At 40.6% G+C, this 27026-nt stretch overlaps 3 protein-coding genes across 5 annotated transcripts; 1 reads left to right on the top strand and 2 right to left on the bottom strand.

The window, feature by feature from the left end:
* Window positions 1–202: 202 nt before the first annotated feature.
* Window positions 203–4828, bottom strand: derl1 (derlin 1). Its single transcript, XM_088307795.1, has 8 exons — window positions 4478–4828; window positions 3628–3739; window positions 3487–3551; window positions 3194–3220; window positions 2139–2234; window positions 1980–2032; window positions 1756–1866; window positions 203–886 (listed from the first exon to the last, which is right to left on the bottom strand). The coding sequence occupies exons 1-8, from the start codon at window positions 4628–4630 to the stop codon at window positions 733–735; spliced, it is 771 nt and encodes a 256-aa protein (XP_088163921.1). The 5' UTR covers window positions 4631–4828; the 3' UTR covers window positions 203–732.
* A 574-nt stretch (window positions 4829–5402) lies between these two features.
* Window positions 5403–21567, top strand: tbc1d31 (TBC1 domain family, member 31). 2 transcript variants are annotated; one of them, XM_088307247.1, is made up of 23 exons: window positions 5403–5760; window positions 10378–10515; window positions 10721–10836; window positions 11014–11192; window positions 13087–13238; window positions 13766–13925; window positions 14040–14240; window positions 14315–14482; window positions 15156–15235; window positions 15336–15482; window positions 15567–15700; window positions 15778–15911; window positions 16019–16198; window positions 16433–16665; window positions 16742–16814; window positions 16902–16981; window positions 17061–17196; window positions 18178–18270; window positions 18636–18722; window positions 19749–19922; window positions 20009–20078; window positions 20927–21058; window positions 21158–21567. In XM_088307247.1, exons 1-23 carry the CDS (start codon window positions 5690–5692, stop codon window positions 21310–21312), a joined length of 3093 nt encoding a protein of 1030 aa, XP_088163373.1. In that variant the 5' UTR covers window positions 5403–5689; the 3' UTR covers window positions 21313–21567. The 2 variants fall into 2 exon arrangements, with proteins under 2 accessions (XP_088163373.1, XP_088163374.1); XM_088307248.1 differs by lacking the exon at window positions 18636–18722.
* Window positions 21568–21595: 28 nt separating this feature from the next.
* Window positions 21596–26279, bottom strand: c10h8orf76 (chromosome 10 C8orf76 homolog). Of its 2 annotated transcripts, none has more exons than XM_088307251.1 (8): window positions 26046–26279; window positions 25703–25804; window positions 25340–25483; window positions 24741–24791; window positions 24505–24595; window positions 22522–22612; window positions 22324–22456; window positions 21596–22099 (listed from the first exon to the last, which is right to left on the bottom strand). In XM_088307251.1, the coding sequence occupies exons 1-8, from the start codon at window positions 26148–26150 to the stop codon at window positions 21935–21937; spliced, it is 882 nt and encodes a 293-aa protein (XP_088163377.1). In that variant the 5' UTR covers window positions 26151–26279; the 3' UTR covers window positions 21596–21934. The 2 variants fall into 2 exon arrangements, with proteins under 2 accessions (XP_088163377.1, XP_088163376.1); XM_088307250.1 differs by having other exon boundaries at window positions 21600–22099; window positions 24505–24649.
* Window positions 26280–27026: the final 747 nt, after the last annotated feature.

Here is a 27026-nt window from a genome sequence, read left to right on the forward strand (position 1 = left end):
TAGAACATATTTTTTTGCATTTATTGAAATAGTGGGTTTTTTAAATTAATGAAGTTTGATAAACCAAAACATTGTACACACTGTCACTTTATAAGGACAAGCACTCTAGATATAATTATTTTGAGACTCCCTGCGGGGTTTCCACCCCTGTGGAAGGAAACAAAAAAGGAAACCGCTAATAACACACTCAGACAAGACAAGATTATTTTTTCTGTAACTGTTGTATTTACAAAAACAAAAATTACTTGTGGTAATAAGAAGTCTGTACTACCCACAACAGTGCTTCAGGTTGGCCATGTGTGTTAGACAAGCATTCACCCAGCATGTTGATAAATCCAAAGTCATATGACATGCCATCAGAGAGGGAGGAGATCATGAAGAACGTAAATCATAACTGATGTGTAGCGTCTCTCAACCTGACCGTCTGCTGTCAAAGGGTGAAATAAGGCAGTAAAACAGACAGTACGAACTGCAGATTGAAATCATATTAAAAAAAATAATTTCCATGTTGGGTACATGAATCACATTAAAACAAATCTTTTTCCATGTTTGAAGTCATCAAAACAACTGTCTTAATGTACTTTCCCCAATATTATACTTGCCACCTTTACTTTTCATTAGTCAGACTTCACTAATTTAGAGTTCCTCAAACAGAAGAAAATGAAGAAGCAAACATTTTAACCCAAGCGCAGATGCTGAAAGTAGGCGATGGGATACGCTTCTCATCTCTTATTAATCCCCCAAGCGGAAGCCGTGGCCCCAGTTGTGGTGTCCGCCACCACCACCACCGCCGCCTCCTTGTGCCTGCTCCTGAGGTGCTGGTCTCCTCGCAGGAGGAGCTCCAAAGCCTGACACCCCTCCTCTCCTGGTAGGGAGGAGTTGATACCTGTGGAGAAGGATTACAATGACACAAAAAGGAAAGTTTTAGAATTATGCCACCACCACTGATATATACTGACCAGTCATAACATCAGGACCACTTGCAAAATATAAAGACACAGCAGCAGTATCAAATATTTCTTTACAAAAACCATGTTCAGTTAGATTGACACTGTCAGGGGAAAATTCATTTCATACGTAAATTATTGTGTTTGCAGTGGTGTAGAACTGTATACCATTATACCGAGAACTGAATATAACATTTCTTTACTCTGTTGCAACTACAAAATATTAAACATTGCTCATTATGATGCAAAATAATTCTTTATCACTGAATGGCACTACAGTACCGGTACATGAATGCAAAATAAAAATATTTTAAAATGAATACCTCTGTTTATGGCTGGGAAATTGATTAAATTAAATTGTGATTGAACTTTTGGCTCCTCGCGTTCTTAAATACATTATTATAAAAGAAAAAAAAAACTTTACTATACAGCATTTGGGAATTTATCTAGAAATAAAACTAAAGACCAAAGGGAAAATATTTTATATATAATGCCTGCTGAAGCATGGAATTGCCCAGAGTAAACATTTTTGACTGGAAATACATTTGAACGAATTTGCAAGTACATTCAAACATACTTTTTTCCCAAAAATGCCACAGGGTATAGAATAAAATATTGTTTTTTAGAATTAAGCCTAAATTATAACATTACTATCAAAGTCAACATTGTTGATTTGTAATTTTCATAGTTTTATTATTATGTCCACAATGCATGAGTTCCATGAAGCATTTTTTTCCCATGATGCTATGTATGGATTTAAACACACGCAGTTCCATACTTCTGTCGTCCGATAAATAATAGCACTTACAGGAACTGTGGCGTAGAAAGGAAGGAGCGTCCTCCTAGGTCCATGGGATATTTGAACATGAGAAAGAAGTAGAGGTGACCCACCAGGTTCCCAATGAGTTCATTCACAAACCTGCGCCAGAAGAGCAGAAAAACATGTCGTGTGTTGTAGAAAGTACGATAACATGACAACGCGATAATGACAAAAATAAAAAATGATGTGAACAAAGCGCAGAGGTTACTTACGAGCCTCCGATGATGAAGTTGAAGATCAAGATGACCCAAGGCAGATAATGTGCCTAGATAGGGCATACACTGACCATTAATACCATGGCTACGGAATATGCTGGACACATTTAACAAAGCTGTTCATGATGTCACGTGAGTGTTGTAACACTATGTTACCTTGAATCTCGTTCCGAACCAGAAAGACACAATCGTGTCTTTATTGAACTGAGCCCAGATGTACAAAACAGACATGATAAATGGGATCATCAGCAGCTATAAAATAAAACAAAAACACTAAGAACACAGGCAAACACTATTAAAATTATTTTCTGCTAACGCTGAGACTCACGACAGTCTATTGACTAAATGGCGTTTTGACTATTTGCTTGGCAACGGCATCATTAGCCGTTGTGTCACACTCTGCATGGAGACGTGAGCACAATAAAGTGGATATTAAAAAAAACAACAACAAAAAAAGTCTACAAACTGTCTACATTTTCGGGATGTAAAAATGAGACCAAGATACCTATACAATCTGATTGCAGAAATATGCACACCCCCAGGCTAATTCTGTCAGTGTGGCACATTAAGATGGGCCAGTATTTGCACTCTTTTCTATGTAAAAATGTGATAGCGACGGTATCTCCTGTGCACAGCCCACTTCAAATTAAGAGTACAGGTGGCCATCAAATTACGATTTTTTTTTTTTTTAATAAACCGAAATTACAGTTATAGATTGAAATGTAATGTGTCCCGACTTACAATTCATCTTAAAAACACCCTCTTGGCAACTTTTGTGTTCATAATAACTTGGTGACCTAGCTTAATTAGAACATGGAGCAATTTGTTTTAATTTCATTAAAGAAAACTTTCTTTCCATACATGAGAGCATGCATTGAGCAGCTTTTAAAAATTTATTGCGTTAAATGGACTTTAAGTTTACTTGGAACAAAGCAGTAATTTTGACAACTCTAGTTTATGTACATCGTATGACCTGGATGTGTTTTTCTTACAAATATTTGATTCAATTATAACGTCTGAAGGTTAGGAACGTCGCACAACCAACCACTTGGCATAGAGGGATAAGAAAACAAATATTTTCTTTGATTGTTTAATTCTATGGCAACATACAACTATTTCTTTGTGACTTTACTACAACATTAGAGCATGATAGTCACCTTTCGACATTCGTGCAAATTCAGGTTTAATAATCAGGCTTTTTAAATGCTTACCTGCATGTCCATGAGCAGCCCAGTTATCTACAACAGAGTCAAGGACAACAACCACCACTTTGACATTGGTCACAGTCAGCTCATTTTTACATGCACCTATTCTCCAACTTTTCAAAGAAACAAAATAGATTAATTTGCATGCTGTCACCTGTAAACACCAATAAACGTTTTTTTTATAGTTTTAACAAAATACAACTCTCATGAGAAAGACTGTGTTTGGGGCACGTTGGCAGCATATGAAGATTAAAAAAAAGAAGAAGAAGAAGAAGAAGACAGCGTGAGGGAAAGGATACAACAATGCAGATCCAGTTGAAGAGGAGCATAAAAACATAGTCAGCCGGTCGCCCATCAAACGCTCCTAAAAAAGACAAAAGGAATAAGATGCATGACGCACAGAAAAATATCAGTTTGTGTGTGTAGGTATGCCATCTCACCTGTCTCTAATCGAGTTGAGTAATTGTAGAGGAAATACAGGTTGACTAAGAACAGGAAGCCGGTGTTGGGGTACACTGGGAAATACAGGGTGGCCGTCACTGGTCTCCACAGCTAAAAACAGAGCAGGTGAATCCAATAGAAACATAGTCCAACTACAAATAAACTGCTTTGACAGGAAAAAAGTCTCTAAGAAAGTATTCTCCATGTCATCGAGTCTTCTGGATAAGCGCTACTACAAAATGCCAAGCTATGGTGCACAGTAATAAAGACGAGACACTTTAAAGTTTGTTTAAAGTATCATTAGCACCATTGCACATTGGACTTCATTGGTCCTACAGTAATTAAGTGCTATATGATATGTAGCTTTGTTCAACTATAACTGTTAGTAATAATAATAATAATAATAACTATGAAATAACAATTTAGCGCGTGAATCCACTTTCAGTAATGTTTTTATTGAACGGAGTCTTGTTACCGAGCTCCAATCAGGCTGCCAAACACTTCATTATCATATTTTGATACAATCTGCAATTTAAATCATTTATGATTTTCAGTACAACCTTAAATCAAGTGTATGCGCACAAAAAGGCCGTTTTGATATTAAACGAAGGACCTGTTTTATTGCACGCATTTCATCAGTAGAAATAACTAAAAACGTTGAGATTCTGAGTCACCAGCGTACCCGGAAGTCTTCAATTAGCCTCTACGTTGCAAGCGATGATTGGCTGACTTTTGCCTCGGCCTGTTGGGTGAGCCTAGCTAGCCACCTGCTAACCCCCCTACATTTTTTGTAAACAAACATTGCAGCATTCGCTTGGCTCGCTCAAGACAATCGCAAGAAACACTTACGTGAAATCTCCGTAAGAACAAATCTGGCCTCAATGCAAGGTTCCTGGGATCAATCAGTCCTAGTTTCCCTATGAGGGGAACAGCAATGGAGGCAGCAAACCAGCCCCTGGTTATGAGGGGGATGCTTTTGAACCAGTCTCCGATGTCTGACATCTTCCATATAATTATTTCAGCGTACTAACCATAAAGTTCCAAGCCTGATTAAAAGTTAAGTGAATTGGACCGACTACGCCAGCGCCCATAAGTCTTTAATGAGTACCACTTGAAAAGTTTACATGACGTGGCTAATCACAAGTGGCTAGCTATGCTTGTCGGTAACAACTGTGATCACAGCATTCTCATCCGGTCAAGATTTTCAAAATACATTACGAGCCGAATGACGTCCGCCGATTTAATGTAAAATGAGACCAAACGATTTAATCACCCATCTACTATATGTAACATAACATTCTCTAATCTCGTTGCACACTGTACAATGACAATAAAGGGATTTCTGATTCTGATATCAACTTACATATATGTCCACAATATGCAAATTTAGAGAAAATTAGAGTGGAAATTATGCATGCACAGGTCACACCGAACTATATAGAGTGCATTGCTTGGTGTTTTAGATCTATATATTTGCTATGTTGCTATTAAACGTACCACTGGCCCCTTCCCTTAATGCTTTTATTTTGAAGGCACATTTATTACCCAAAACGAGTGTATGGGTTGCTAATTATAGATTTTTTTCCCCATTGATGGTATTTTCACACGTCTAATTTGCATTTGTAAGAAACATAAACCACTGTAAATAAAGATGAAAAGATTGGATAAAATAGTTACCATGTCAATCATTACCATGATGGACACGCTGAGTGATGGGCGGACCTATAAAACGACATCTCCCATGGTGCACCTCTCTGTTTGTGTGTGACGTACCTCTAGGCGACGCTAATGTATCACCAATCACGATGAAAACAGAAGTTGGAGGAAGTTAGTTAATTTACGATTTAAAACGCGGGAGCAGCCTTCTAAATGCGGCCAAATGTCTGAGCTTTTATCGATATTATTTAGTACTTGTTTGTTTGCACATAATAGAAAGCGATGCTTTTCTTTTCAAACATTTCCCGCTGCCCGCCCCGCTAGCAGAGATTAGATCAACTGGTTGGCTTTACAGTTTCTCATGTTGCTTCATTTATACATCAACTTTTCACGGAGCATAATAAAATGGATGTGACCGACATCGGAAACAGAGAAGTAGGGAAGCTCAAGGATCGAAAACCAGCTTCTGGAAAAGGGTAATTATCAGCTATTGTTTGTTATTGGTAAAAGTCAGTAGTTGTCGTCATTGTCGTTTAAATTAATTCAGCAGTACTGTACAGTGTATTGAATAAAGTCCGCATTTCACAACAGCTGCAACTATATCAAAGCGCTTAACAGAGTATAACATAAAATAGCAATAATTCAATAACACCGAAAGTGAAAGCAGTACATTAAAATTCAAATTCATATATACTAACATGTATTATAAACGATATCAATTGTTTTGTGATAGACCGAAAACTGCTACCTACTGAAAGTGTAATATTTAATTTTCCCCCCCATGATGGCACTTAGTGGTTTGGCATACCATGATTGATCGATTTTAGGTACATTGTTATAGCTAGCTAGCAATGTGGGTCATTCCATGCCAAACCACCTAATGGGAGCGGATTTTTAATGAAACTTGCTGTACTTTTTAATAGTGATGGCACAACACAAAATATATGTCAATCAGAGCAGGGTTTTGGGAGCCCACCGAATTTTAATTAGTTCGGCAAAAAGGAACTACGCCACCTTCCTTTGAACCCTTATATCTCAGAAACTGCTGGGTCAATCATAGCAAAACATATATTGTTGGAAAATGAATTCAACAAGGAATCAAATCGGCAATGATATAAAAGATTGGTGCCTATTTTAGTAACTTGACCTTCTGACATTGTGGATCATGTGACCTTAACAACATTTCTGATTAAATGTAATCCCTCACACGTTCTCTCGAACATAAAAATAGTTTAAGAGATGTGAATGTTTTTGTTTAGCAGCAATAAGAAGTCAAAGTATCCATACCCTCAGATTTGCAATAAATGAATGTATATTCACCTCCTGAATAGACCTTACCAGGGAGGCTGAGGAGTGAGGTGATCCCCTTATGGTTGGAGCACACCCTATGGTCCTCCTTCTTAAAATGGGGAACCACCCTGGTCTGCCAATTCAGAGGCACTGTCTCCAATGCTCATACAATGTTTCAGATGTGTGTAAAACGGGCCACGCCCACAACAACCTTGAGGAACTCTGGTCAGATCTCATCCACCCCCAGGCCTAGCCACCTCTGTGACCTTAACCCCAGAGATAGTAAAATCCACCTCAGAGACCCCAAACTCTCCTTCCTTCCTTTTCCATGGCCTCACCTAACTCTTCCCACATTCGAGTTTTTTGGTTACCACGAAGGCTGATTTTGCTTGGCCAGCTGGTATCCATCAGCTGCCTCCGGAGTCGCACAGGCCGAAAAGGCTCCTCCTTCAGTTTGTCCACCAACAGGTTTGGGAGTTCCTACCATGACAGGCACTGACCACCTTATGGTATGTCAAAATAAAAACGTCACTGCTGACCAGCCCTGTTGATTTAATTGTGAATGTGAGCTAAAGTGCATTATGTATCATTTTCTTTTCTTTTTGGGTTACTACCTGGTTTGATTAGTGTGTGCCCATGTTGCATTGAAATTGTAGCAACAAAACACATACGACCACCGACTGACCCTTCTTTTTTTTCATTTTTTTTTGTAAAAGAGGGTACTGGTCCAGTCTGACTCAATGTCCACCAGCTCCACTGGGACATGGAGGTGCACGTTGAAAGTCTTTCTGACAGGGGATTCTGCCAGACGTTCCCAGCAAACACCCACGATACGTTTGGACCAGCTTTTCCCCCACCATAGGGGCTAACACATGACCTGGTGGTGGTCAGTTGACTGCTCTGTCCCTTTTTTCACCCGAGTGTCCAAAACATGCGGCCGCAAATCCGATAACACGACTACAAAGTCGATCATCGAACTGCCGCGCAGGGTGTCCTCGAACCAAGTGCACATATGGACAACCTTGGGTTTGAAAAGATAAAAGATAAAGATGTCCTTTATTAGTCCCACAATGGGGAAATTTGAGGTGTTACAGCAGCAAAGATATAGATCACACAGAGTCGGCGGCGTAATGTAGCCGTTAATGTATAACATTAGCAGCAGACATTCATAAAAAGCATGCAATATACACAGTATAAACGTATATAAGTGTAAGGAAACACTCCTATTGCCTGTCCATTATACAGAGGGGGAAACGCTGTAATGATAAAAACTACTGAATGATTGAAAATACTGCAATGATAAAAATATTGCAATGATAAAAGTACTGTAATGGTAAGAGAACTGAAATGATAGAAAAGTACTGCAATGATAGAAAATACTGCAATGATAAAAGTACTGTAATGGTAAAAAGTACTGCAATGATAAAATTTACTGCAATGGTAAAAGTACTGCAACGATAGAAAAATACTGCAATGATAAAAGTACTGTAATAGTAAAAGTACCGCAATGATGGGAAATACTGCAGTGATAAAAGTACTGCAATGATAAAAGTACTGTAATAGTGAACGTCCTGCAATGGTAGAAATACTGCAGTGATAGAAGTACTGTAATAAGAATACTGTAATGGTAAACAAAATACATCATTGGTCAATATTTAAGTACACCATTAGCTGAAAGTACAGTAGTAGTGTATATTGCATCCTAGGACTGCACAATTGCACTAATGCCTTCCCGTTTGTACGCCTGACCCAATGTTCTTGTTAAAAAGTCTGACAGCAGTTGGCAGGAAGGAGCGGCGAAATCTCTCTTTGGTACAGCGAGGGTGTAACAGTCTATCACTGAAGGAGCTGTGGAGTGTTCTCAGAGTGTCATTGAGTGGGTGGGCTGGGTTGTCCAGCATTGATGACAGTTTTGCCGTCATCCTCCTGCCCCCCACTGAGTCCACAGAGTCCAGGGAGCAGCCCAGGACAGAGCTGGCCCTCCTCACTAGTTTGTCCAGTCTCTTTTTGTCCCGGCCCGAGATGCCTCCAGCCCAGGAGACCACTCCATAGAAGATGACTGATGAAACCACAGAGTCATAGAAGTTCCTGAGGAGTGTTCACCGAACGCCAAAGGACCTCAGCCTCCTGAGTAGGAAGAGTCTGCTCTGACCCTTCCTATAGAGAGCGTCTGTGTTGTTGCTCCAGTCCAGTTTATTGTTCAGATGAACACCCAGGTACTTTTAAGTTGAGACTCTCTCAACGTCTGTTCCCTGGATATTTACTGGTGCAGGTGGAGAGTGCCGACGCTTGCGGAAATCCACCACCAGCTCTTTGGATTTCCCAGCGTTGATTTGGAGGCGGTTCTGCTGACACCAGTCCACGAACCCCTGCGTAACCCCTCTGTACTCCCGATCGTCACCGTCAGTGATGAGGCCGACAATTGCAGCGTCATCAGAGATCTTCTGCAGGTGACAGGTTGTGGAATTGTATTTATAGTCCGAGGTGTAGAGGGTGAACAGGAAGGGAGCCAGAACAGTTCCCTGCGGCGCTCCCGTGCTGCAGAGAAGCACGTCAGACACACAGTCCTGTGTCCTCACGTACTGTGGCCGGTTTGTGAGGTAGTCGTGGATCCATGTGATGAGGTGGTGGGCCACTCCTGCCTGCTCCAGCTTGTCTCCCAATAAGGCGGGCTGGATGGTGTTGAAAGCACTTGAGAAATCAAAGAACAGTATCCTCATCGTGCCCCCCGCCTTCTCCAGGTGGGAGAGTGAAGTGTGGAGCAGGTAGATGATGGCATCATCCACACTGATGCCAGGCTGGTATGCGAACTGGAGTGGGTCCATTGAGGAGCTGACCAGGGGGCGCAGATGGACGAGGAAACATGGTGAACATGAACATGGTGTTCGTTACGGACAAGCCATGGTGAGCACAGAAGTCCAATAACACGGGTTCTTTTTAAGGGGGGCTGTTCTTACCAATCAGCTCCTCCAGTTCTCACTCTCATTGCCCACATAAGCATTGAAGTCACCCAGCAAAATGATGGAGTCCCCAGAAGCAGCACTCTGTATCACTCTTCATCCAAGGACTCCAAAAAGGGTGGCTGGCTACTGGGTACTCGACAATCAGAACCCATTCCTTCACCCTAAGGCGGAGGGAGGCTACATTCTCGTTAACCGGAGTGAACTCTAGTCTATAAACGCCAAGCAGGGGCCAATAAGTCTGCACATATCTGTTCTGCGTCTCTCGTTGGCAACCTCTGAGTGGAAAAGAGTCCAACCTCTCTAGACAATACCAGTACCAGAGCTCAAGATTTGTGTGGAGGCAATATCTAGTCGGAATTTCTCTGCCTCCCACTCCAGGTCAGGCTCTTTCCTTGCCCGATAAGTGGCATTTGACGTCCCTAGAGCTAGTTTCTATAGCCGGGCATCGGCCTGACAAAGTCCCCGCGTTTAGCTGCCAGGGTGCTCTCTTTGCACCTGACCTCTTTTGCCCCTCCCACAGGTGGTGAGCCTTTTAGAAGTCATACATTTTTTTTTAGAAAAATGTTTATTACGTTTGTTAGATTCAAGTTATTTCTGTGACCACTGTGAGTTTTACTTGAAGCAACTAAGGGCTACAAACAATTTTGTCCACATGTGAAAATATTAAATGACACAATTTCCCTTAAATTCTAAATAATCTGCATGTGTAAAAAGGTTGAGAATAGTACATCACGTTTTGACATTTTAGTCACCACTAAAGAGCAGATGACTTCTCATATTTTTGTTTTCCTCATTCCTGTTTTCTACTTATCTGTTTGTGTGTTGTTTGTATATCCACAGTGCATGGTTGAAGGTGGCCCGTACTGCTCAGCAGGCCAAGGTGCGTTTCCTCCATGCAGCGTTTAACAAAACAGGAGAATCCTTCCTTTCTGGTGATCACCATGGTAACATCTATGCCTTTGACCTAAGTAGAAACAGGTGAGTCAATTCTTCGTTCCCATCAGAAGCCCATCCTACTGCATGAAACATTACACTTTTATAATGCCAGCATGTCTGAGCCATATTTGATAGGCATTTAAATGTGTGCTGCATACTCTGCATCACCGTCTTTTTTCACAGAATCTCTCTGAACAAAATTATGCTTTACACTGAAATAAATTTTGTCCTTCTCACCTTTGGACAGATTTCGTCTAGTGCAGAAGACGGGCCAGGCCTGCACTGCTCTGGCATTAAGCTTACATCGCAGCACTGAGTTTCTGGTGGCTCTTGTTGACAATACCATCAAGTGTTTTGACCAAGGTATAACAAAAACCTGCACATGAAGCGTCATCATTGAGTCCAATTGTATTATTAATGTGAGCTCACAAACCAGCTTTATCTGTCAGTCACTGATATGTCATTCTTTGTTATGTGAGCCACCCTGTGTACCAGAAAGAAATACTTAGCGCTAGTGTGCTTTTCTTTTTTTTTGTACAGACACAAAGCAGATGGTCAGCTTGATGCGGGGTCATGAAGGGACAGTTTCATCCATCTCTGTCCATAGCTCAGGGCATTACGCCATCACCACATCCTCAGACACTGCTCAACTGTGGGACCTGGACACCTTCCAGAGGAAGAGGAAGCTCAACGTTCATCAGTCAGTGGGCATACAGAAGGTAAAAAACAGTTTTCCACATTGGCAATAAACTACAAACCCAGTACATTTAAATCAGGGGTTGCACTAAATTAAAGTGTCAAGGAACCTGAAATCAAATTGATGCAACTTATCTCATTGTTATTCAGTAGAACCATGGGATTTGCCTTCACCAGTCAACAATGTACTGTGATAATAATGGAAAAAATGTTATTTAAAAAAAAAAAAAGAGAGTTCTTATTATTATTCCATTCACTTTTGTCATCAGACTCTTGAGTCGTATGAAAACAAGTAGCCGCTCTTTTAATCACGATCCTCTCGCCCTTTGTCGTTATCGAAGCCTTACTTGACATTGTAATGGTGAGTGGATGAGTCTTGAGTCTACTTCATAAAGTGGATTTATTTGCAGGGCGGAGGGCAAATCTTGCTCGCTTCCAGACCCAAAACTGTATATTTAGCCTGCGCTCTGTGTGACTGAATGACATCATCGCTAGACAAGAGCCATGCTGAAAGACAGTGGGTGTTGCTTGCCAAGCACAATGTACTCACACCCAAAAATTCTGTCTGCCAGTGCACCATCTATGAGGCAATCGCGAGGTACATCCTCAATTGGTTGCCAGTCAATCGCAGGGCACACACAGACATACAAATATTCACGCCCATAGTCACACCCTTTTGTCAAGAATGACTTTAATAACTTCATTATTTTTCTTGTACCTTTAGCACCTTTAAAAACGCGTTTTGCCACATGCTGTTGGTTGAAAGTACTCGGGGCTCAGGTATCAACCAATCACGGCTCAAGTGAAGGTCACATGCTGAGCTTTCGTTGGTCGATATTCGATTCCGGAGTATTCGTGATGTCATTTTCAATCAACAGCAAGTGCCAAATGTATTTTTAAAGGTGTTAAATTCTGCATAGAAAAATAATGTCGCTGTCAAATTAGATTATATGCAAAAAAATGTATTTTTTACTGCTGAAAATTGAAAAACAATGTAGAGTATCCCAAGTGTTTTGACCAAGGTATAACAAAAACCTGCACATGAAGCGTCATCATTGAGTCCAATTGTATTATTAATGTGAGCATAAGCAGCAGAGAAAATGAATGATCTTTAAAAGAGAGTTTTAAAAGGAACTTAAAAAAATCATTTTGGAATTGGATTTCTAAAAACACTTTATTTGAAAACCTTTGGTAAGTCCTGGAAAATTCCTGGAAAATATTTTCAAAAAAATATTAGGAACGCTGATTGAAGACGGCAGATTGTATCCAAAAGATTGTAAAAATATGAACAAATCGCAAATTGCTTTTTTTCACCTTCTTTTCCTACAGAGAAGAAATCATGTGTATGTTAGTACGGTAAGTGTAAAAGATGTTGACTGTACAGTCTTGAGGGAATGTGATATTAGCATTTCACACCCAGAGTGGAATTTGGAAAATATGTCCAGCCCCGTGTCCACAACTTACCCCGCCTTATAAATATTAAATTATGTAAATTAGCTCATTTGTCATCTCAAAGTTGGACTACTTTAGGGTCTCGCAAATCAATTTGAACACTTACGGTGTATAGGGTTGTCTGTGAAACACCGTACGTGATTGGAATTAAAAATTTTAACCACAGACCAGACCAAGTATTTACACACATTGTCTAACTTGAAACTGTTGGCTGTTGGAAATAACATGGTTCCATTGCCTCACAATGAGATGTACTGGGACCATTTTAAACGCCAGATTCAGTTACCAATTATGACTCCTTTGCTTGATTATGTTTTAATAACAAAGAACCAGCCCATGTCAATGTTCTCTATTTCTGCTGCTAAAGCTGCAATGTTCACACACCATAGTGCAAGCCACAAATCCATAAAATGACCATCCCATTCTTGAGTTTCATAATTAATGGAATGGCGGTCCTCGTTTCAGGTTTTCTTCCTCCCTCTCAGCAACACCATCCTCAGCTGTTTCAGTGACAACTCCATCTTTGTTTGGGAGAGCAACACGCTGGTGTGCAAATACCAGCTTCCGGTGCCAGAACACGGACCCCAGCTCTTCTATAAGACCTTTGCTGTAACGCAGTGAGTCTCTCACTTCCCAGCCACAATGGCCAATGGTCTGTGTGCCTCTGTAGTATGTTTTGTAAAGCTCCACTGAAAGCCAACATACAGTGAAGTGGATATAGAAAGAATAAGAGAAAGATGAGAGGTTGGGGCAAATCATGAAATATGCTTTCATAAAACGCTACACATACACTGTAGCATCCTATTATTTGGAACAGATTAAGAATACCATTATAAGGAAGAGTGGGCCGATTTTGCCAAGTCAAGATGGACTCTGAAAAGATAAAAATGACACCCCAAAAAACGGAAGGCTGTTATTCAAGTAAAAGAACGAAAGAAAGTGTTGGTTTTCTTCCATCAAAATACATTTTTCCCTAGTGGTTGTTTCTTTTTTTGATTGCATTGAAAAGTTACAGCTAATTGTTGTTTTTTTGTTTTTGTTTTTGTTTTTTGTTGTTGTTTTTTTGTAATTGTTGAAAAAAGTTTCCAAATGATTTATCATTATTGTCTTACCCCACGGTGATGCAAATGTCTGGTGTTGCCAGAGATGGTAAAAGTCTAGCAGCTGGGGGCCGGTCCAACCTGCTGCACCTGTGGTGTTTGGACAGCAAAAAGCTGGTCAAAATAATTCAGATGCCCACCCAGGTTCGGACTGTCAGACAGCTGGAATTCCTTAACGACAGCTTTGATGGAGCATCCAGTCAGGTGTGCTTGCTGTGGTACATTGCTGTGTTCCTTTGGCAATTGTTTCCCTTTCGCTGAACAAGGTGATAAGAGTATTGGCATGTATTCATCCTTGTCTTCCTGTTCTCTTCACAGACATTGGGTGTGTTGAGCCAAGATGGAATTATGCGTTTTATTAACATTCACACCTCAAAGGTGCTCTTCTATGTCAGATCTCCCAACAATGGCATCAACACAGTGGCCATCAGCCCTACTGGTCGTTACGTGGTGGCCATCTTGGATGACGGCAGCATCAGCGTCTACAGCGTTCAGGCTCTCATGGAGGATTTAAACAAAGTAACACACATCTGGGTTGAAAAGAGCATACTCTCTGTGTGAGATTGCGGCTAATAAACTACTGTTTTCCTCAGCCTCCTCTTCCGCAAGTTGCTGTAGTCTCTGAGACTGCATCAAATCAGGCACCATCGAACCAAAAGGTCAAATCTGATACGGTGCAAAGACCAGCCAGTCACTCAAGTGGACCGAAACAGGTTAAGGTTCATGCCCCTGCTGCTGGGTCTGCTGTAGAGGATAAAGAGGTAGGAACACAGTCAAGAACAATATTTTGAAGTTGTAGGATACACTGTATTGGTGGGAATGAAATTGAGGAAATTGTTAGAGTTGTGAATCTGTTAATAAGTAATAGTTTAGGAAATCTGTTGGCCTGATTTTGAATTTTCTTTTTGCTGCTCTGATGACAGGCACATACTGCCATACAATACAATAGAATATGACAGTTGAACAGAATAAATGAATAAACCCATCCCGTACTCCAATTATTGGGACACTTCTCAAGCACATGAAAAAGGAACAGTGAGACACAGAAAGCATGTTGACAAAAAAACAGTCAATGAACAAAATAAAATACCTTAAAAAGTGACCTCATTGTATGATGTTATTACATGGTATAAAAGTAAATTGCGTGCCATTATTCAGGACAGAAAAATTGGTTTCCAACTCTTCTTACACTGTCCAGATTGTTCCCTTTTTCCCAAGTCTTAAAAATATATCATAACCATGGCTTGATTAGACAAAATTGCTGACAAATTGCTGCACTGAATGGCAACCTCACTCGTGTTTAGCTGTAATTGGGAAGCCACATTTTTTCTCTGCTTATTTTCTCTCGGTGTAATGGATCTGGCGTTTCAACCTTAAGCCATATGTTTGCATTCATATTTTGTTGTGATAAAGGTTCGCATTATTTTTTAACAGAATCAACTCCCTGGTGGGCTGAACAAGACACGACTAGTGGGACTTCTAAAAGCATTTGGTGAATATCCTGCTAAATACAGGTACTAGAGTTCTCTCTTCAGTTTGTATCTTGAGCATACAATACTTTATACGTGAATGCAGCAGAGCTTTTGCTATCCAGAATATTTTGCAACCTTTTAGGACGTTTGTGTGGCGGTCCTTGTTGTGCCTGCCTGAGAACTACACGTCTTACAGCAGTCTTACTGATAAAGGCCCCCACTCAGCCTATCTCAACCTCCATGAGAAGTATCCCATCAAAAGTCAAAAGCTCCAGAGAGGGCTGCAGAGGTATACACCCTTCTACTTCACATGCTCAAATCAAACCTACACATGGTTCTGACTGCAACATTTTGCGTCCGAAACCACTCACAGGGTTTTATCTGCACTGTCTCATTGGGCTTCCATCTTTGGAGAGGCAGAGTATCTTCCACTGTTAGCGTTCCCCTTTGTCAAACTCTTCCAGAACAATCCTATGCTGTGTTTTGAGGTGGTGGCATCTGTCCTAGGTACGCTTTGACCATGAGATGGAGCTTTGTCACCTGCTCGCCATGATTCCAACTGATTTGGTTGTGATGTGTTGCAGTGAATTGGTGTCAACACTGGTTTGAATACTTCCCTAACCCTCCCTTGAACATCCTGAACATGGCAGAGAACATGCTGGCACATCATGACAGGGAGCTGCTGCAACACCTAGTAGACTGTGGGATCACCTCCCAGGTAATCACACATGATGACACGCAACATGGAAGAGGCAAATGCCGTAGTCCGCCAATGAATGTACAAACAACCCCATGATTGTTTTTTATAAATAAACTTTGTGATAGCTCTACGTGTGGCCCCTGCTGGAGACTTTATTCTCTGAAGTTTTGACTCGTGACGAATGGCTCAGACTATTTGACAATATCTTCTCCAACCATCCATCCTTCCTGCTCATGGCCTGTGTGGCCTATCTGACGCGCTGTCGAGAGCCCCTCTTGCTCTGCTCCCAGAAACAGGACTTTGAGGTGATTATACATATACATCTGGCACATTCACGGGAAACTGTTTGATTAATATGGACTGTTCCTTCTGTGGTGGAATCGATAAAATCCATCCTTTATGGTTCGAGCCGAAGTCTCAAGCAACACGTGATGCCAGTTTGAACTCCCAAGTGTTGTTAACTTTTTGGCATGTTGTGAATATATTACACAATTTGGTTCCTGTGTGAAGTAAACATGTCCTGTTGTCCCACGCATTAGTATTTTTTCCACCATCGGAATAACTTGGACATGGAAGCCATGATCAAAGACGCGTACCGACTGATGAGTAACACGCCGGCTGACATTCATCCGAGGAGGATCCTCGCCAACTTCACGCCGCTGACTAAAGGCCAGTACCCTGTGTTTAACCACTACCCAGAGTTCATAGTGGAATATCAGAACCGCGAGAGGGAAAAGATACGACGGCAAGAGATGCAGTACCTCCAGGAGAGGTGATATTGCCTTTACAAAGATTATTTTTAGATGATGAAGAAAAGATGTAAACGTGCGCACACTTGGTCTCATTAGGCAGGAGGTTATGTCGCTGCGTACAGATTTGGTGCAGCGGCAAGCTGAAGAGGATGCCTATTTTGTGCAACAGGTAGAGCTTCAGAGAGCAATCAATGGTTAGAGAAAAAAGGGCACTTCTCAAAATATTCTGACTCAACTCCTTTGACTTTGCACACAGGAGCTGCTGCGGAAGGCTGAAGAACAGCGCAGAAATATCCTGGCACAAGAGGAAGAGAAACTCACAGAGCAAAGGAAAAAGTAAACACTTACAGCTCACTGAACATGTTTTCATTGTCCAAGTTGGGCAAATGGTTTAAATTGTCATGACCTTGAACAGTTTGGCAGCCATGAAGAGAGAGCTAAAGGTGAAGGAGTTACAGTTGCTCGATGCAAATAGAAGCCGTCTCCTCCAACACCAGCAGGACCTCAAAGTCTCGCAGATTCACAGAATGGACCAGGAGATCATGAGGAAGGTGAAGAGGGCGCTCTCAGTCCAAAAATTGACAATTTTTGCTTGTGTGCTGACATATTTGCTGCTTCAGATAATAATAATTCTTAATTGCCTACCTACCATCATGAAAATCCGAAATGCACAGTTGAGCTCACAATGATTCTTAATTGGTGTATCTTTTGGCTAATCATTCCACAACAAAGTGGCTACAGAATGAAATTTACTATTTTATTATATTCATATCCCTTTTTGGACAATATGATGGAAACACTATTTTATAATCCTTCCCTAATTTAGAACCAGAAGGTTCCTGGCGACTTCTAGATTATATACGAATCCTAATACACAATACCTTTATAAAAACAATAGATGCATGTAGAAGGTTATGAATAATTTTCCACATGGAACTATCAAAAATTTAAACAATACGCATTACATTCAAACTGAATATTTTCTGTATTAAAACTACATGGTATGGAGCGCCCTCTTGTGGTAGTTTAAAGATTCACTACTCAAGTACAAGTACAGAAAAAAACAAGTACAGTTCAGTTGTATTTAACTTTAAACTTCAAAGCATTTGCATTTAATCTTAAAAAACTAACATTTGTTTCGATACATTTTTAATTTAATATTTCACCACACTTTAAAGCATTTAGTTTTTTTTTTATCCGTGTATTTTAAGTGGAGTGCTAATGTTCAAACCATGCATACTCACACAAATATTAAATATTGTATTTAGGGCATAAAAACCTTTTAAAAAACCTTTTGTGATGAAAACTTTGGCCTGATATGCTGCTCTTTGTGTTGTTAATTTTAGTCATTGTGGTGATGCGTAGAGATCTGTATATTTTCTTAACTGGTGTAAAAAGTTGAAGGACCACCGTATTGAATGATACTTGTGCCAGTGTATGTAAAGTTGCGACCAGTAACTGAATATTGCTCATGTTGGTGGTGTTGATCAACTTTTGGCCAATAAGAACTTTCTGGAACTGTTTGGCTGCAGATGGAGCTCCGTGAGCAGGAAACAACTGCAGCATTCCAAGATCTGGATCTAAGGCAGATGGAGCTGGAGGTGCAGCGGAGACAACTTGAACAGGTGACACCTTTCTTTCTTTTGTCTTCTTTTTTGCTGTCTTTCCTCTCCTGCACCCCTCACTTCTATGTGAACAATGTGAGAGAGGAATCCTATTGAACCTGCTTTTGTATCCGCATTTGCTCTGAATTTAATGGATTCTTCCTCAGCACGTTATCATCCAATAACAAATATTTATGGAACTTGGTTGCACAGTTTTGGGTAATGCTTCCAAATGACAATGTTGAAAACTGTATGAATGTACAGTTTAGATTTTCAAAACAAAATGGCCATATTGCTACTTTTGTCTTTGAACACAATTACACTTGTTTCTAAATGCCAGTGGCAGACATTTCATCATCTTCGTCTTGGCGCATTCTTTTTGTCAGCAACTATCCAAGGAGCAGCTTCGCATAGAACGACAGGTTGCAGATATGAGGATGAAAAGCACAGAAAGAGAGACAAAAAACCTGCAGGTGAGGTCAGAAATAAGCAACACTGTTGTGCTTGGAGGGTCAGGAGGGAGAAAGTGTTGGAATTATGCATTATGTCTCCTAAGCCATTAATGGTGACCATAGAAAAAAAAAAAAGAACTAAACTTATTAAAAATATTGGAACTTGATGTAAAAATTCCCGCGAATGTACGCACCACTAGATGGGATCCATTCACATGAATGAGAGCCGCAAATGAGGCTCCCTCAGTGGTCACCCAGCCTGACGATCTTGCCTCCCCGCCTCGGGACGGCCACCCAAAGACTCAGATGCTGAAGTGTGATGACGACCGAGCCGTGCATTTTCCTTGTCAATTGTACTTTTACTTTTGCTACTGCACACTATAAATGTGTGGACTTAGTCGATATTGACGAGTTCTAGCAATTTCAACATCCTGGACAATAGAGCACGAGTGGTATCTCTGTGGATTGCTATCAGGTCTGGCAGGCGCAGTAGGCAGCCGAGGGAGCGTAAACGAAAGCGGGGCTGCCGAGCTCAGTCACATCCATCAAATTTGAATATTAGGTGAAACTGTAGGAAGTAAAAAAAGTCTCAAAATGTTGTAGGGTGTAATTAATTTGTGTATGTTGTGATAACGTGACTCATACTTTAACTGTTAATAGTCCTGGAAAATAATTTCAACCTTGCCCCTGGCTTGTGGAGGTTGGCAGTGATGTCGCTGGTTGTTGTCTTTGGGTGTTTCTTCGAAGCTCTCACAATGTTTCTGTCAACAAATGCTGTTGATACCCTTGGTCGACCTGTTCAACTTCTTTTCCTCAATATACATGTAGTTTCTTTCTTTTTCAAGACATTACATTGTTGTTTTGGCCATGCCCAGTGTTTTTGCATGTTGGCATGTGTGAGTTGGCTCTGGCCGTGACATGTTAGCAGTGTAATATTAAGTAAAATGAAATAATAAAGCAATCAAAATCACATTCCAGCTATGCTTTTGCTGGCGCATCTCCTGTGGTGCTGGCTCACTTTCATGTCCTACCGCCACACTCTCACAGGAGCTGGATGGCTTCCCTGCGGAGGCGCGCCCAGCAGGCTCCGATCGCCACTGGCAACGGGACGTCGCGGCTGAGCGCCACCAGTATGTTGACGGTGAGTTGGAGAAGAGAAGGCGAACGCTGGCGGAAGGGGACCGGCAGTCCCAAACTCCGAGAGATGTGGCTGGAAAGGAGGTGAGAACAAAAAAAAATTGAAGTGCCGATGCACAGAAATTGCTCGGATTGTTGAAAAATGGGTGCTATCTGTCTGTGGCCTGCAGTGGGATGAAGTGATGAGTCAAAGGGGGCACTTAATGGAGCGACAGCGGCCCAGGCTGGCAGCAGACACAAGTAACTACACGCACACACACACATAAAAAAATAATGAGGATGTTTGTGATGCCGGATGACCAGACGTTAGGAATGTCCCAATCAATTATTTTTTTTTTTTTGCACCCGAGTCAGAGTCACCTGATCATGAGGATCTGCCGATACTGATAGTACGGGATGTAATGTAAAAGAAAAAAAAAGAAATCGTTATGTAACAGTGTTTTTGTTGTTGTTGTTTTTTGGGGGGAGGTGGACAAAACAATTCTTGCATAACACCTTTTTTCATGGGTATGGGAGCACTGGTTTTGGCAAATTTCAGCTGGTGTATGACATTAGTTGTGTTAAACGCAACTCTATCCTTTCTAACACACGAGATGCTCAATTCGCACCCATTGCAAGTCGCCGTTGCACTGTCTCCCCTTTCCAGATTAAAATATTTCCCTGCAAACAATTGTTACATTAGCTTTCCCCCACCAGAACCTTTCCTCACTGGCTGTTTACTTCCGCCGTTTCTAGTTGTGTTGCGACATATATATATATATATATATATATATATATATATATATATATATACTGTGATTATTCGCATAGGTTTGCTTTTTCTGAATGTTTGCTGCTAATGTTATACATCAACGGATACATTACGCCACCGTCTCTGTGTGACCTATATCTTTGCTGCTGTAACACTGCAAATTTCCCCATTGTGGGAGTAATAAAGGCCATCTTTATCTTTCTCATCTGGAATACGCTCCAACTCACTTGTGACCCAATTAAGGACAAAGACATAATAAGACGGATGGATTAGCCTTTTGCTCACAGCCAAGTGCAGATACATGTAACACATTCTCAATCATACTATATGTTTCCAGGTTATTCAGCACCGGGTTTCAACACCAGTCACATCAGGATGGCCACCACCAAACTAGCCACACCGAAGCCAGCGGAAAGCAACATGGTGTGCTTGAACAGCTGCTCCCCTGCAGAGAGCACTGCCACCAACTGTGAGTCTACGCGGGAAACATCATGACCAGTTTAAAGAGCATTAAAATGGGTCATTTCATTGATGAACACATTCTTGTCACTTTTCTTCTACCTGCCAGTCTCACTGGACAGAGGCCGGGCCCATTTGGACAGCAAAGAGAGGCAACTAATGAAGCAAATTAAATGTCTGAGAGAGAAGCTTGTCGCCAGAGCTAAAGAGGACAGCATTTCCTCTTCACAGTCTCTCTACACACCACACTCTGCCACTCACTGATTACTAACTATTACTGAACTTTTCAGTTCTTCAATTGGAAACTCTTAATGTTATTGTACTGTACTTTGTTTTCCACATTATTTAACATTCATGTGCATGTTTTCAGGTGGAATCATTTATGTATTTTTTTTTAATATTGAATCATGTTGATTGGATATATTTGAAAAGGTTGTCTTACATAGCTTTGTTTTTATTTGTACATATTACTTTCATACTTGCTAACGACAAATTTTAAATAAAGATCACCAGCTCGTTGCTGAATGTTTCTTTTCGGTTAAGTTCAAATGACTGTGTTAGTCATCTGTACAATTATTGGCAATGTGGTAAACATTTTTTGGCTAGTGCCATTCCTGTGAAAAATGGAAAACAAATCATGATATTTTTTTTTATTTCTTTATAAATAACATTTAGACAGAAATAAAAATAAAAATCTGTTCATTGATGACTCTTCATATGAAGGCACACATTACATTTAGGAAATAGCCTATTAAATTACAATGCAAAAACTTTTTTTGTCACCGTCTTCCTTTGGTAACAGTCTGTCAAAAAGTCACACAAACTGGTCTGTCTTTTTTTTTTTTTCGGTCCACCATGCTATATGGTTGACATGACGGAAGCATAACTAGGTGTCAGTCGGCCTGTGACGTCCATCAGCCTCCAGAACCCCACTCAGCAGGATCTTATTCCACCAGCGCTCCTCGAAGCTCTGCACACAAACACTAGACAGGCTCTTGCCATCCTGGTAGTCGTCCTTCATCTTCTCTGGATTCAGGTCCTCTGAAATCACCTGCCAATAAAAAAGGAAATGCTCAGTCACAAGTGTGAAACCCAAAGCCCTCCCCGCCTGAAAAACTCTGTTCAAAATAGTTATCCATCCTAAAAACAATGACACAGTAACATGTTACACAGATTGAGCATTTTATTCTGAGATTATTTTGCATACCATTTATGGGAGCCCACCCCTTACTGGGAGAATCAATGTCATCTAACAACTTCCAACATGTCACTCACCTCAGTTAGGGTGAGAAGAGTCGTTTGGTCGGGATTAAGATGCGCTAACGCCTTCTCTGCTGTTTGGACGACATTTTGGTTGTGACGCAGCACAAACGATGACTGCTGGTGCTGCAGGATTCTTAGCAGGAGTCTGAAAGCAGAGGGCTGATGAAAAAAGCTGCTGTGGCCATGCAGGCAAGCGTCTTGTTCATCTACCTCGTCCTGATGAAGCACACGCAGGCCTTCAGCCAGAGTTTCTCCTCAGTGAGGTCCTCATGCTGCTCTTCAGCTTCTTTGCATTTCTCCACTGCAAAGGAGTCAGAAAACAAATTGCTATACATGATTTAATGATTAAAGGGGAAGTGAAGTCAAACATGTTCTTTACAAAAACATGTTTTATGCATATATTGTGTTTGTGGAATATATTCACGAATATGCAGCAAAATCCATGTTTATTCATCATATTTTGCCACTTGCTGTCGACTGAAAATGACATCTCAGTTCAACTTGTCAATGTCACGTGACCGAACTCCGAAAACATGTGTCATCATTGATAATTAAGGCTTTCATTTAAGAAAATCCAAGTTCAGACTTTTTTTAAGAGTCGTAAAATTGGACTTTATGACGGTACAGCCATGATGTTTTGGGGTTACACAATGAACATGCTTTTTAAACACCTTGGACAGTAATCATATATGAACACAGAAAATTACAATCACAAATGGCTAGGAATCAGCTCCTGCATGAGCATGCCGTTTGTGTTTTACTGATCTCCCAGCGTTTCCCTAACAGCTGAAACGTTTAGAAAAAGTAGAACAGAGAGATGAACAATAGGCAGAGAAGGTCCCCCCAACTAAACTTATTCAATAATAGTCAGTGAGCCCACAAAGCAGAGAGAATGTATGCCTGCGAGTACTGCATATATAAGATAAGATAAGATAAGATGTCCTTTATTCGTCCCACAATGGGGAAATTTGAGGTGTTACAGTAGCAAAGATATAGATCACACAGAGTCGGCGGCGTAATGTAGTATAAACGTATCTAGTGTAAGGAAACACTCCTAATGCCTGTCCATTATACAGAGGGGGAAACGCTGTAATGATAAAAACTACTGAATGATTGAAAATACTGCAATCATAAAAATATTGCAATGATAAAAGTACTGTAATGGTAAGAGTACTGAAATGATAGAAAAGTACTGCATGATAGAAAATACTGCAATGATAAAAGTACTGTAATGGTAAAAAGTACTGCGATGATAAAATATACTGCATTGGTAAAAGTACTGTAATAGTAAAAGTACTGCAACGATAGAAAAATACTGCAATGATAAAAGTACTGCAATGATAAAAGTACTGTAATAGTGAACGTCCTGCAATGGTAGAAATACTGCAGTGATAGTAGTACTGTTATAAGAATACTGTAATGGTAAACAAAATACATCATTGATAAATATTTAAGTACACCATTGGCTGAAAGTACAGTATTAGTGTATATTGCATCCTAGGACTGCACAATTGCACCAATGCCCTCCCGTTTGTAGGCCTGACCCAATGTTCTTGTTAAAAAGTCTGACAGCAGTCGGCAGGAAGGAGCGGCGAAATCTCTCTATATGTGTTTCTGCTCAGAGTGTGTCGAAATGGAACTTGTTTGAATGTTTGTAATTACCATGACATAAACTCTAACTTCCATTAGCCCATCCATGTCATTAAGCACTATCTGTTAAGCTAAACTTTTTAGTTGTTTGGTTGAAGATTTTCGTGGGGAGGCAGCACCGTGGCCGACGAGACTCTAAAATTGTTTGGAGGTGTGTTTGCGGATAGTTGCTTGTCTATTTGTGCCTTTCTACCAGTCGAGGGTGCCCTCAGCTGGGATAGGCTCCAGCAGACCACAACTCTAATAAGGAGAAGCTGAAAAGAGGATGGATCGATTTTTGGTGGGAGGGTTGACTGTACTGTAAAAAAAAAAATAATAATAATAATAATAATTTTTAAACAAGACGTAGCCAAATATCTAGCAGAAGAATCTGTGGTAATTTTGACTAGTGCTTTAGCATCAGTGTTATATTTACACTTTACGCAATCAGGGAGTTTGAAAAAAAAAATGTATACACGCAATCAGCTGTTCATAAAAAAGATTGAGCAGTTTGTATAATTACTCTACAGTCACCCCCTCAAGAATGAGTAGAATAGAATTTACTCAAGGTGGCGGAGTGCTCCAATAGCTGCAGACACATCTTGCCCAGGTTGTACCAATTCCAGGGGTTAAAAGGCAGCAGGCTACACAGCTCCTGCAGAGAAGACATCCGAGGTCCGACAAGTCCAAAATGTTGGTATACGGTGACCTTTGGAGCAAAGTAAATGAGGTGATCTTCAGCGCAGCCATCGAGACGCACGTTGAGCAAGTGGCTGTGTGGACAGCGCTTCAAGGTTTACCTTGAGCAGCAGCAGGCTGGTCAGGTGACATGTGTTTGAGGCTTCTTTGCTCTGGACAAAAAGACATGCATGCAAAGATTTTGTCCATATTTAAAAATACAAATTTTCTCATACATCTGGTAAGAAAGTATGTGGTCCTATATGCCCAAAGTAACATTGATGAAAAAATTGTGGCCCCTTCCAGCATTTAAGTTGACCATCCCTGGCCTGTAGCCCTGTTTATAACTCCTTGGTGTACCCCGCCTAATGCCTGAAGACACCTCAAATAAGCTACAGCACTGCCGCAATTTTTGTGAGGATAAGCAGTTCGACAAATGCATGAAGGGACACCAATATACTGCTAAAGCAGTACTTTTATACTGGACAGGGTTTTAGCTTGAGAATAAAAACTACAAATAAGGGAGTTTCAAAGCAAAAAATGGACAACATGGTCTCAAATAAACAATTAATAATTAAATTAAATAAAAATAAATGAATTTGTGAGCAGGGAATTGCAAATGTGTGTTGGGACACTGTACAGTACCGCATTGTACTACTGGTTTGCAAAGACTCAAGAAGCAACGAAAATATGAGTAGTGTGCGCTATTCTAAAGGCATACCAGCAGATCAATTAAATCCATTGCTCTGTCTCTCTGGCCCAGCTGAGTGTAACATCGAACCATTCCCTCCAAAATGTCTCTTTTGATTGACAGATTGTTGTCAGAGATCCACTCCAGGCAACTGCTGTAAGAATCCAGTGCTCTCTAACACACACACACACACACACACACACACACACACACACACACACACACACACACACACACACCCCCCCCCACACACACACACACACACACAAACGCAGAGAATTTTTTTTTATAGATGACAAGAAATTCAGCTTGTTTGCTGGAAGCCTGGTTACACTTATTATTAGTGTTGCTGTGAAAAAAAAGTGCAGCTTATGTGAATGAATGAATGAATACCTGGTATTTGCCCTGCCTCGTAGCCAGGTCACCTCTAAATTTATAAACTTTCTGCTTCTCCAAAGAATCTTCTGTGTCAAGTGCAGCACTTTCACAAAACCACTACAGGAGGACAACGCAGGAAAATTGTTTAGTGCAATGCATCCAAATAAATAGCATAATAAACACATGCCGCATGAAGATCCGTCTAGATAGTTCTTGAATATGAAACTCGAGGTCTAGTGACACAGAAGTAAACAATTTTTCATTTAAATCACAAGCACAGAAGGTGTTCACTTCTGTTGTTACTCGAGTTCCAAGCTAGTACATTGGGCGAAGGAGTACACACGTTCCAATCGCTCACCTCCGGCTCGCAGTATTTGGCGTTATAAGAAAGCACATGCACGGAGTCGCGGTCTTTCGCCTCTGAAAATACAGAGTCATCAAAATTGCTTCCAAATAGCTCCATCACGAGTCCCCTAAACGTCCCGATTGTGCAATCACTTTACTAGTTACAGGGTGCATCCATATTTGACTCAAGGCATCGGCGCCGATTGCGCCTCTCAACTCCACACGGACACAAAACCCAGCGACGTTAGTTCCGGGCACAAACGTTCCGATAAACTTCCTAATTTCCATTATTTTAATTTGACGAAGGCCAAGACTGTTGAAACTTTTCCCTTTGAGGCCCGCTTACAGAAAAATCCAAAATGCAAAGGCCACTGTTTGTAAAAAAAAAAAAAAAGGACACTATCCACGTGTTAAGTTAATCGTTAAAGAGTGCAAGGCTTTTGTTTTTTAAAGATCACTAATGTGATTGTATCACAATTGGCCCTTGACACTGAACAGAAAGTGGAAGAAACCATTTTACTTCCAAAAACGATTATTTAAAAAGATATCACTATGAAAACTGTGAAACATCCTAAACAATTGTGTTGCTGATTATTATTGGGGTTGCTACTTACCTCATGTGCATTGCTATGTCATCTAAGTGTGCTTAATGAGAACCTTTGCAGTTTGTGGGTAACAAATTATTGCAGGCTGGTCTAGAGTCTAGACTCTAGACCAACCTGCAAACTCATTTTTTTGTCACTGGATACATCTTGTGTTTTTGCATCAGAGGGGCGTTATGACTGTAAACCAATATAGTGTAAATGTATGATTGCCGCACTTTACTGCATACATGACAAATCGATACGGATAATTACATGGATCAGAAACTATACTTCAAATACTGCTCAATTTATTTTTAAAGGGACGAAGAAAAATATTGCTGTCAAGAGGTTATTTTTTAAACTAATTAATCACAAAAAATTCCATGATTTATTGCGATTAATCCAAATTT

Source organism: Idiotropiscis lumnitzeri, chromosome 10, assembly GCF_059441095.1.
Source record: "Idiotropiscis lumnitzeri isolate Australia: NSW breed Sydney's pygmy pipehorse chromosome 10, RoL_Ilum_1.0, whole genome shotgun sequence".
NCBI lineage: Eukaryota > Metazoa > Chordata > Actinopteri > Syngnathiformes > Syngnathidae > Idiotropiscis > Idiotropiscis lumnitzeri.

What these genes read in the sequence shown, in the direction of transcription:
- tbc1d31 (XM_088307247.1), top strand. Translation starts at nt 5,690, where the DNA reads ATGGATGTGACCGACATCGGAAACAGAGAAGTAGGGAAGCTCAAGGAT. An exon ending in CCCAGAAACAGGACTTTGAG is followed by an intron (nt 16,199 to 16,432) that starts GTGATTATACAT and finishes CCCACGCATTAG; the next exon opens with TATTTTTTCCACCATCGGAA. An exon ending in ATGCAGTACCTCCAGGAGAG is followed by an intron (nt 16,666 to 16,741) that starts GTGATATTGCCT and finishes TGGTCTCATTAG; the next exon opens with GCAGGAGGTTATGTCGCTGC.
- c10h8orf76 (XM_088307250.1), bottom strand. Translation starts at nt 26,150, where the DNA reads ATGGAGCTATTTGGAAGCAATTTTGATGACTCTGTATTTTCAGAGGCG. An exon ending in TGGATTTAATTGATCTGCTG is followed by an intron (nt 24,792 to 25,339) that starts GTATGCCTTTAG and finishes CTTTTTGTCCAG; the next exon opens with AGCAAAGAAGCCTCAAACAC. An exon ending in CCAGCCTGCTGCTGCTCAAG is followed by an intron (nt 24,650 to 24,740) that starts GTAAACCTTGAA and finishes TTTGCTCCAAAG; the next exon opens with GTCACCGTATACCAACATTT.
- derl1 (XM_088307795.1), bottom strand. Translation starts at nt 4,630, where the DNA reads ATGTCAGACATCGGAGACTGGTTCAAAAGCATCCCCCTCATAACCAGG. An exon ending in TGTTCTTACGGAGATTTCAC is followed by an intron (nt 3,740 to 4,477) that starts GTAAGTGTTTCT and finishes CTCTGTTTTTAG; the next exon opens with CTGTGGAGACCAGTGACGGC. An exon ending in AACTTCATCATCGGAGGCTC is followed by an intron (nt 1,867 to 1,979) that starts GTAAGTAACCTC and finishes CTTCTGGCGCAG; the next exon opens with GTTTGTGAATGAACTCATTG.